This window comes from Brassica napus, chromosome A4 (genome assembly GCF_020379485.1).
Source record: "Brassica napus cultivar Da-Ae chromosome A4, Da-Ae, whole genome shotgun sequence".
In the NCBI taxonomy this organism is placed as follows: domain Eukaryota; kingdom Viridiplantae; phylum Streptophyta; class Magnoliopsida; order Brassicales; family Brassicaceae; genus Brassica; species Brassica napus.
This window is the reverse complement of record NC_063437.1, coordinates 14083787-14094561: the sequence shown is the minus strand read 5'-3', so window position 1 is coordinate 14094561 and position 10775 is coordinate 14083787. Positions and strand designations below refer to the sequence as shown.

The window sequence follows — 10775 nt, the reverse complement described above, 5'->3', positions numbered from 1 at the left end:
ATTATACTTTTATATACTTTTCACTTAAAAACGAATCAACACTATTAAAAGAGAAAGAGTCTTAAAAAATCTAATATAAAAAAGTTGTTGGAGTCATGTATAACTATTTTTTTGGTATTACCATTAATCATTCTAACCACACAATATTTTAAATATTTTTAACAGATCCTAATATTATTCCTTATGATACTTTTACTCAGAAAAATATTTCATCAACCATGTTTTTGTACAATAACGTTAAAACTCTATATCAAAAGGTTGTTGGAGCTGATATGGACGTAATGGGTCCAATTATGTTCTGATATTTAGGATCTTAAAAATTTTGAAATATCTAAAAAATCTAAAAATTATTTGAAACTCTAAACAAATACGCAAAAAATTCAAATACCTAAAAAAATTAAAATCTGACTGACATGATGAACTGAAAAATTCCCAATTTCTTTTTTTGAAAATTTACCTGAAATCGAAAACTATAATCGTAAACCAAAAACTTTTAAAAAAATATCCATAATACCGGAAACATATTCGAAATATATAAATATACCTAATAAACACAACATATTTATTAAGAGGTCTAGGGTAGGACCCAGACTCAAACAAAGAAATGCGGATCGAAAAAAACCCAATAGGTTATCTTCTCTGGGCCTGAACTAAACCTATATTTTCGGATCGGTTTGGTTTATTTTTTTTGATCCGGATCTAATTCTCATGCCTAAAAGAAACTTACGTAAAAGTGTACATATAAAATTTCAAATAAACTAATTCGTAGATTATATAATTGTTAAAAAATTATATTTTTCGTTATAATAGGACTTTGTATTATAATATAATCTAAAAATACCCGCGCTTTTCAAGCGCGGGTCAAAATCTAGTTTACCTCTTTAAAAATGAAGGTAGATTTGGTTAAAGTAAACAAGCAAAATTGTATTAGAAATGTGGTAGTTTAGATAATTTTTTATTTAAATATTAATTTTTTTTATTTATGCACATCCCTTATATACTAAAGCACAAGTCACATGATCAATAATCAAATTCTGACACATGGCTTGTGCTTCAATATAATTTTAAAATAAAAAATAAATGCATCAGTAATACAGTTAAGATTTCTTCGATGAAGAATGAAGTTGCATTGTTAAAGTCTAAACCGTTCCTTGATCAAAGCCACGATCCCAATAGTTTCCACATAAATAATTTATTTTTTTTTGTGCATGGAACTTTAAAATCATTTCAACAAATATTTTCTTTTACACTCCGTTCTGATGGTTTCTTCATATCATCTTTCGTTTTCTGTGAAACTTTTATAATTCATTGCATAGATTCATTTGTACGACAGGTTTTTACGAAATGGCAAAATCTGAGTAAAGAAAAACATTAAGAGATCCATCTTTGTATTATTCAGTTTTTGAAACTATTTTATTTGCTGCAGACGTGTATGAGAAATCAAAGGTACAAGAAGAAAAGAAGATATGACGAATGTAGTAGAGAGAACTGCAAAACGTTTGACTATTCAAAATTCAGGTAAACAATAGTTTTGTTTACTATTTAGTCTTTACAATTTAAAGAAATTAATTGTCTAATTGTTTTCTGTAATTAATTTTGGAATTTCTCAAGTTTGGTTACTGAAATTTGTTTTTTTTTTTAACAAAACAAATTCCCATGCGTAGCATGTAGTCAATACTAGTAGTGCAAATAAATACCTAGTCTTCTTGTATTTAAGGCCTATACTACTTAGCTCACAAAACCGCCAAAAATCTCAGAACACCTCCCCTCCAATGGGGGATTCTCAATCAAAAGTTTTTTAATATACGTATACACGTAAATATTAGTATTTAAATACTTTCAGTTGGGTTCTCCGTAGTTTTTAGAAATGTGTAAATCAATACTAATATTTATATATACATACACATATAGATATTTTCGGTTGAATTTTCTATAGTTTTTAGAAATCTGCAATTAAATACTAATATTTATATATACATGCATATATATATATATATATATATATATATAATATTATTTGAGAAGTCAGCTTCATATGTGTCGCTCTCACGTTAACTTTCATGATGGTTGATTACACTGATACCCTTAATGAATTAAAAATATTATATTTAAAATACTATTATTTATTTTTTTAATTTAGCTTCCTTTTAAAAATTTTCCAAAAAAACATATACATATAATAAGAAAGGAGAATATTTATAAAGTTAAAAAAAACGAATTGAAAAAGGAAAAATATATGTATATATTATATGATTTCATAAACAAAAGTTCACAAAATAGTAATATTACATTTAAAATATTTTTAAATAGAATAAAATATTATTTTGAAGTAATAAAATAATATTTTTATATATTATTTTTCTTAGATGAAAAATTCTAATTTTTATATAATGTGATTTTAGTAAAAAGAATTTACACAGATAATCATGATTCTAGAAAAAGAAATATAATTTCTTTTAAAAAATACCAAAAAATCAAAGTAATAGAAATATTTTTATATATCTATCTATTTTCTTAGATGATTGCGTAAAATAATTATGTAACATAAACTGATATATGTTTAATTGACTAAAAATAGTTCATAATTAGTATTATTGAAATGTTTTATTTATTTTTTATATATTTAGTTGAGTATAATATCTTTCAATTACAGCAAAAAATATCGATAAATTATATTTTGCTTATATAATATTATTTTCAAATACAATCACATTTTTCTTTACTGTTTATTTTTAAGAGATATTAAAAAACTAACTTTTTTTAAAACTAAACATCGTTTGATCAAATAGTTACAAAATAGTTTAATGAGGTAGATATTTATATTTTATCATTATTTAAGTAATTTGTTTTTTTTAATAGTAAATTTGCTTTAAAATTTTATGTTTTTATGTTTGTGGAACTTAATAAATCTGAATTCTCATTTTTTAGATTATTTAAAATATATTTCAGTTTCAATTCAATAAATCAAAGACATAAAAGTTATTTAGAATTTATAAAATATTCTAATTATTGTAATATTGATATGTGTTCATGAGTTTTCAAAAATGTATTAGCTACTTATGCATGTAACTTCTTACTGATCATTGGTTTATCTTTCTAATATTTTTTAAAAAAAAACATCAACATATAATTTGATAAATATTATGAAAATACATGAACATTTCAATGATAAACAAAATTGATTTGATTTGACCTAATTATAATAAAAATTAACTATACTTCATTTTGAATTTGAAGAATATATGTAACTCAATATAGTCACACACATGAGTGACTCGACTATCCAATTTATATCTAAAATCATAGATTTAACTACGATAAGAATATATAATTTTATAAGAATAGTAATTTATTTTATAAATATAAATCATAAGACAACTCAAAATATATTAAAAATAAAATAAAACCAATTGTTACAATTTAGTTCTTTTGTAAAATTTATATATGCATGAGACTTCAAAATATTATTGTTATATTAATTTATGTAATTTGGAATCAGACCCTTTAGTTTATTTTTTTTATTTCATTTTAAGCACAATATATCTTAAGTTATACACAATTTTCATAAAATATATTACATATCTAAGACATATAAAACTGATTAGATATAACATATATAAAATCATATAAATAATTAAAGTAATATAATATTATTAATAATAATGATGCATATAAATTTCTCCTTATGTTCCATAATATAAAATTTTTTACATGAATGCACAAGAATTAAGAAACTTACTTTTTAAAAAGATAATGTCATTAATAATATAAAAGGAAAATAAGTTAACCAATCATAAATAAAGTACTTTAAAAATATCAAAACATAAAACATCAAAACTTTTTCAAAACATCTTATATTATGGAATGGAGGGAGTATAAATTAATTTAAAATTAGAGTAAATAGCAATCAATTATTAAAGTATATTTACTTTAGAAATATTTATATCCGTACATGAATATGGAAAAATCACCTAGTATATATATATTAAGAAATATTTGATGAGGACCCCATTCGGGTTGTTCTCAGAAAACACCTCCGCTAATTTACCAGACCAATTGAAGATTCTAATTCCATTAGCTGATGACCGGTTTTTGTGTTTGATACATCATACATGTAAGGTCTTCTGTTAGCTAAACCAGTCAAAGTTATACGCTAGAAAAATCAAGTAACGTTGATTTCACTTCATGATTTGAGTGGCAATTAGCTCCACTTAGCCTACTTTTTTTTTCCAAGCTAGAATACAAAGACTTCACTTAGCTTAGCTCTACTTCTTCTAGGTCAAGTTGCCTGGGAGACATAGCTCAAGTTGAAGCCCACGTATTTTTCTTTAAACCACCAACCTTCTCTCTCATTTTTCTTATAAAAAAAATATATCAAGTTTCCTGGGTGCTTAGCTAAAGTTGAAACCCACGTATTTTGTATGCCACCAACCATCTCTCTCATTTTTCTTATACCAAAATATATCAAGTTGTCTAGGTGCGTCGCTCAAGTTGAAGCCCATGTATTTTTTTTATTTATACCACCAATCTTCTCTCTCATTTTTCTTATACCAAAATAAATATTCTTCAACAGTTTTCATAAAGACAATGCTTGAATCCCGTGTGCGTTTGTATTTTCTCAAGCTAATCTTGCTCTGTTGTGTCCTCCCTTCAAGCTCCTTCACTATAAACATCGACAATAGTAGTTACGTTGCTTGTGGTCCCCATCAGACTCAAGCTCTCACTGAGTTCATGAATGAGTTTGATAGCAGCCACTGCAACCTCACCGATCCATATAATGGAGTCTGGTGCGATAACTCGACCAGTGCGGTCACAAAGCTACGACTCAGGGCCTGCCTCAGTGGAACTCTAAAGCGCAATAGTAGTCTCTTCAGGTTACACCATCTTCGTTACCTTGTCCTCAGTCAAAACAACTTCATCTCATCTTCACTTCCTTCGGAATTTGGCAATCTCAAAAGGTTAGAGGTCTTATCTCTTAAGAAAAATGGCTTCGTTGGACAAGTTCCTTCCTCATTTAATAGCCTAAGCCTTCTTTCCGTTCTAGACCTTTCCCAAAATACACTCACCGGTAGTTTCCCACCTGTACGAAACCTAGTAAAGCTCTCGGTTTTAGACCTTTCTTATAATCATTTCTCTGGAACTTTAAATCCCAACAGTAGCCTATTTGAGTTGCACCACCTTCGTCACCTTGATCTATGTGTCAACAACTTCAGTTCATCAATGCCTTCTGAATTTGGAAATCTCAACAGACTAGAGGTCTTGTCTCTTTGCTCCAGTGACTTTTTCGGGCAAGCTCCTCTCACTATTAGTAACCTAACCTCGTTAATGGAATTGTACCTTGACCACAACCAGCTCACCGGTAGTTTCCCACTTGTACAAAATCTAACCAAACTCTCATTTGTAGATTTCAGTTATAATCACTTCTCTGGAACCATTCCTTCTCTAGTCAATATGCCTTTCTTATCAATTATAGATCTGCGTAGAAACGATCTCACCGGATCTCTTAAATTTCCTAACTCATCTAGGCTCGAGTCCATGTACCTTGGGAATAACCATTTTGAAGGAAAAATCATAGAGCCTATCTCAAAGCTCATCAGCCTCAAGGTTCTTGAACTTTCTTTCCTTAACACAAGCTATCCAATAGACATAAGTCTCTTCTCCCCTCTCAAATCTTTGTTGCTCCTTGATCTTTCTGGTAACAGTATATCTCCGGACAGTCTAGGTTCAAATTCAGACATCCCAACCAACTTGGAGAATTTGTGGTTAACTGGATGCAGTATCAGCGAGTTCCCAAATGTGGTAAAGAACCTTGAGAGGTTGGAGTTTATAGGATTGTCCGACAACAGAATCAAAGGAAAAGTCCCTGAGTGGTTGTGGAACCTTCCTCGTCTAAACACAGTGTTGGTTTCAAATAATTTGTTTGATGGTTTCGAAGGTCCAGTGGATGTTTTGGTAAATTCATCGGTGAAGAATTTATTTATGGATCAAAACAGTTTTGAAGGAGCAATTCCAGTTCTACCACTCTCGATCAACGTCTTCTCTGCATCACACAACAGATTCACAGGGAGCATACCTCTTTCAGTTTGCAACTATAGGTCTCTCACGGATTTGAGGATAGGTTTCAACAACCTCACGGGTCCAATTCCTCAATGCTTGAGTAACTTGACGCTTGTGAATCTCCGGAAGAACAACTTGGAAGGAAGTATTCCTGACGCCTTTTATCTCAGTTCTTCTCTACGATCACTTGATGTTGGACACAATCAACTCACGGGGAAGCTTCCAAGATCTCTTCAAAACTGCTCATCTCTAGAGTTTCTAGTTGTGGACCACAACAGAATCAAAGACAAGTTTCCTTTTTGGCTCAAGGCTTTACCGAATTTGCAAGTCCTTATCCTCAGTTCTAACAAACTCTATGGCTCTATATCTCCTCCTGGTCAAGGTCCCCTCGGGTTTCCGGAGCTGCGTATATTTGAAATATCTGATAATGAATTTACTGGAAGCTTGCCACCAACATACTTTGTCAATTGGAAAGCATCATCACTTACAATGAATGAAGATGGTGGTCTATATATGGTATACATTAAAAGTACTTCCGGGAGACTATCCTATTTCAACGTAGAAACTATAGATTTGAAATACAAAGGTCTATCTATGGAGCAAGAGAATGTCCTTACCTCCTACGCCACCATTGATTTTTCTGGGAATAAAATTGAAGGACAGATTCCTGAATCCATTGGTCTTCTGAAAGCATTGATTGCACTCAACTTCTCAAACAACGCCTTCACAGGTCATATTCCTATGTCTTTCTACAGTTTGAGCAATCTCGAGTCATTAGACCTATCAAGCAACCAACTCTCAGGGACTATTCCTAATGGATTAGCCAGCCTCTCATTTTTGGGGTACATAAATGTGTCTCACAACCAACTCAAGGGCGAAATACCTCAAGGAACACAGATTACGGGGCAACCTAAATCTTCATTTGAAGGGAATGCAGGGCTTTGTGGTCTTCCTCTCCAGGAAACTTGCTTTGGGACTAATGTGCCACCAACACAACAACCTAAGGAGGAAAAAGAAGGAGAAGAGGAAGAAGAAGTGTTGAACTGGAAAGGTGTGGCAATAGGGTATGGACCTGGAGTGTTACTTGGATTAGCAATAGCACAAGTCATTGCTTCATACAAACCTGAGTGGCTCGTTAAGATAATTGGTTCGAACAAGCGCATAAGGCGTTAGGAATGTTTTTGGTTTGTGTATGATCCTTCAATGTATGTCAAGTGGTTGATGTGATTCCTCTTGTATGGAAGCATCTATTTATGTGTGTTTCATTATCTGATGCTTTGTTCTGCTTCGTTTTTTTATTAAGTCTGGATAAGAGGAAGGTTGGCAATATTTGAATGCTTTACAAATCTGGATTCCAATGTAGTTTTTTTTTTTTGCTTGCAAAAGTAGACAGCATGTGTTTTATTGTTTCCACGTTAAATACCTTTACACAATTCTGAAATCTGCGGTGAAAAGAGATTATTGATGTAAGTTTATTAACCCTCATTCCAAATGTTTTTTCAAATCTATGAAAACAATGTACACAAAACATTAAATAAATTATTAATTTTTTTATAAGGATCATAAATGCATAATCGAACAAATTTTAAATTATTTGTTTCTAACAAAAAGGTACATTAATTCAAATTTTATCAAAATAGTTCAAAAAAAATACATAGCTTTCAAAAATAGTAGTAGATTTTAAATCTAATAGGGATAAAAATAATGTAGATTGATGGTTAGAACTATGATGCAAATATATGACAAAAAAATCATTTTCTGTTTAAAATCGACAATTCATATCATTATTACATTTCAATAATGAGAATGTATTGTTCTTCAATATAAATCTTTAATTAAATTTCCAAAAAACACTACACTAAAAAAATAAATGATAAAACATAGAAATATAAAAACCCAATTTTTAAGATACAAAAAAAATATTAATTTTTAAATCAGTTCAGACCAATAAAATAAAAATTACACTTTATATGCGCGGATTAAAATCTAGTTATTAATTAAAGATGAAAATCACTATTACTTCAAAAGCTAAGCCTTTATTACCTCCTAAATATCAATCTTAATCAGCAAATCCTAACCAATTATAAGTTAACTTTTTTTTTTAGTTAATGATACTGATAAAAATTGTTATCTTGTGTGTGTTAAAACAAATATATATATATATATATATTTATATTTATATATATATATTTATATTTATATTATATTACAGTATTTTCAAATAAATCATTTAGTTTTTTTTTGACGTCATTTAGTTTTTATTAAAAGTAGTCATTAATTTGGGGAAATGCATATTAATTTCCCATGTATTTTTAATTAATAACTTTATTATTCAATTATCTAGTGCTGTAATTTAAATTTTCATATTTGCTTTGACATAAATTATTAGATCTATAACTAATACATGTTTATTTTGACCGAAGTGTTTTTATCTTTTTTTTTAAATGTACCCAATCTAAAATTCCAAATCCCTAAATTTATTTACCCAAATCAAATGTAGCACTTTAAATTATAAAAATTCAGTATTTTACGGATTGTATTGGTTACTGAAGTCTTACAACAACTATAAAAACATTGTAAATGTTGTTTCATGTTGATTTTAAAATTTAAAACTAAAAAAAACTGGTTGCAACTAGCATTTACAATTGGTTGCCAATAAATAAATAAAAACAAAAAATATTGTAAAATTAGAAAATATAAAATTATATTGAAATATTATATAGTATATTTTATAATGTATATTCAATTAATCTTATAATTTGTATTATAATAATTTTAAACTAAAAACAGTCGTTATGATTTTTATTATTATTTTGGGAGACGCACCCTTTTGTTACCTATATGATAAAATCAAAACGGCAAGCAATGTTATTAAAAAAATAAGTTCTCATTTTTTTGCTCTAGGTTATCGCTCGCCGGGAATATCCGGTACCTTCTCCGGTTTGCTGAGCTCTCCAGATAGATAGATTATCCGGTGAGTTTCTCGTGTTCTAAAGTTCGCTGCTTCCTTGTTGAATAGACATAATCTTTTTAGTTGAAAGGAATGGAATCGACGCCAGAGTGGGCCTCTCAACCTTGCATCATGGGCATCGACGAAGCCGGGAGGGGTCCTGTCTTAGGTTCCTCTCCCTTTCTTTCTTTCTTTCTTTCTTTCTTTCTTCTCTGATGAGTTCAAAGAACGCCTTTTGATTCAGTTTTGTTTTCACAAACAGGACCAATGGTGTACGGATGCTTGTACTGCCCCCTCTCCTACCAGTCTTCTCTCGCCTCTCTCCATTTCGCAGGTCAGTTTCGATTCCTCTAAGCCTATTAGCGAAAACCCTTTAACAAAGTTGTAACCTTTCGTTTAGATTAGAGTATTTGTTTTGTGTATTCAAGTGAAAGCATGACACTTTCGATAACTTAAAACGTTTTTGGTGCTGTGTTTGCAGATTCAAAGACTCTAAAGGAAGAGAAAAGAGAAGAATTATATGAGAATTTAAAGCTTGACAAGTCGCTTGGATGGGCTGTTGATGTCATTGGTCCAAGGGAGCTCTCTGCTAAGATGCTCGCAGTGTTAGTAGTAAATATTTTTAAGCTAACGAATTTTAAATGGCTTCAATTGGTTGTTTATGTCTATAACAGTATGGCTTTTGGTTTGTTTTATTACAGAAACAAGATCAATTTAAATGAGATCTCACATAACTCCGCTATGGGGCTTATCAAACAGGTTCTAGACATGGGTGTACTTCTAACAGAGGTGATTGATTCACTCTCCATGGAAAGATCTTTTGTGAGAGAATGTTATTTTTAGAGATTTAGAGTTCTAAAATTCCTTTTGCAGGTTTATCTTGATACTGTGGGAGATCCAGAGAAGTACAGAATCAAATTATCTGAGAGGTTTTCTTCCATCAAGTTTGTCGTTTCAAAGAAAGCAGACAGTCTGTATCCTGTTGTTAGTGGTGCAAGTATTGTGGCTAAGGTAATAGGATTTTATTACTATCTATGTCTGAAGCTTTTCACTAGCTGAAAGCCTGCTAAATGTATATTACCTCTCAGGTGACAAGAGACAGAGCGTTGAAGGAATGGTTGGTTGAGGAAACCGGAGAAAACATAAACAGAAACTTCGGTTCTGGATATCCTGGAGGTACACTACTTATGCCTCGCATAGTTTCTGTTTTTATCAATTGTCCAACACTAATAATGTGTTTGTAATGCGAAATTTAGATCCCGAGACAAAGGCATGGTTGACCCAACACAAACATTCTGTGTTTGGATTCCCTTCACTGGTTCGTTTCAGCTGGGGAACTTGCACTACGCATTTAAAGAGCGAAGTTGAAGTTGCGTGGTTAGTTTGTTTTCTTTTTGCTCTATTGAATTCACATATTTTATTGATCTCATTCTATGGCAAGCATCTCATGTTGAGTTTAATGTTTTGTGCAGGGAATCAGATGAAGCTGAAGAGAGTGGTAATGGAAATAGCAGTACCAAGAGACAAGCGAAACTAAGCAAATTTGGGTTCACAACATGCGAGAGCAGAAGCGAAGAAATCGAGTCAAGTGGAAAAGGGCGTTGCAAGTTTTTCCAGGCTCGCAAAATCCAACAGATCACTCAGTTTTAGCCTCAATAAGGCCTAATCCTACTACTTCTAATAGATGTCTGTCACTCTTGTGATCGCTGAATGTTTATTGTTTTGAATATTTAGATTCACATGATTTTTGTTTGGTTTGTTTTTCTTA

General features: G+C 30.6%; 2 protein-coding genes across 5 annotated transcripts; both read left to right on the top strand.

Moving 5' to 3' along the window:
- The first annotated feature begins 3584 nt into the window (after positions 1–3584).
- Positions 3585–8114, top strand: LOC106378023 (receptor like protein 24-like). The gene has a single exon (XM_048777735.1). It carries the CDS (start codon positions 4501–4503, stop codon positions 7228–7230), a length of 2730 nt encoding a protein of 909 aa, XP_048633692.1. The 5' UTR covers positions 3585–4500; the 3' UTR covers positions 7231–8114.
- A 773-nt stretch (positions 8115–8887) lies between these two features.
- Positions 8888–10775, top strand: LOC106446706 (ribonuclease H2 subunit A). 4 transcript variants are annotated; one of them, XM_013888482.3, is made up of 9 exons: positions 8888–9031; positions 9092–9176; positions 9270–9341; positions 9489–9612; positions 9709–9796; positions 9881–10018; positions 10096–10183; positions 10264–10384; positions 10480–10775. In XM_013888482.3, the coding sequence occupies exons 2-9, from the start codon at positions 9101–9103 to the stop codon at positions 10655–10657; spliced, it is 885 nt and encodes a 294-aa protein (XP_013743936.1). In that variant the 5' UTR covers positions 8888–9031; positions 9092–9100; the 3' UTR covers positions 10658–10775. The 4 variants fall into 4 exon arrangements, with proteins under 4 accessions (XP_013743936.1, XP_013743937.1, XP_022573910.1 ...); XM_013888483.3 differs by having other exon boundaries at positions 8890–9031; positions 9099–9176; XM_022718189.2 differs by having other exon boundaries at positions 8933–9031; positions 9117–9176.

Bases quoted from the DNA above. Each gene is read 5' to 3' on its own strand.
- LOC106378023 (XM_048777735.1), top strand. From the start codon at position 4,501: ATGTATTTTTTTTATTTATACCACCAATCTTCTCTCTCATTTTTCTTA.
- LOC106446706 (XM_013888482.3), top strand. From the start codon at position 9,101: ATGGAATCGACGCCAGAGTGGGCCTCTCAACCTTGCATCATGGGCATC. The intron at 9,177-9,269 runs GTTCCTCTCCCT...TTTCACAAACAG, and splicing joins CGGGAGGGGTCCTGTCTTAG to GACCAATGGTGTACGGATGC. The intron at 10,184-10,263 runs GTACACTACTTA...TGCGAAATTTAG, and splicing joins CGGTTCTGGATATCCTGGAG to ATCCCGAGACAAAGGCATGG.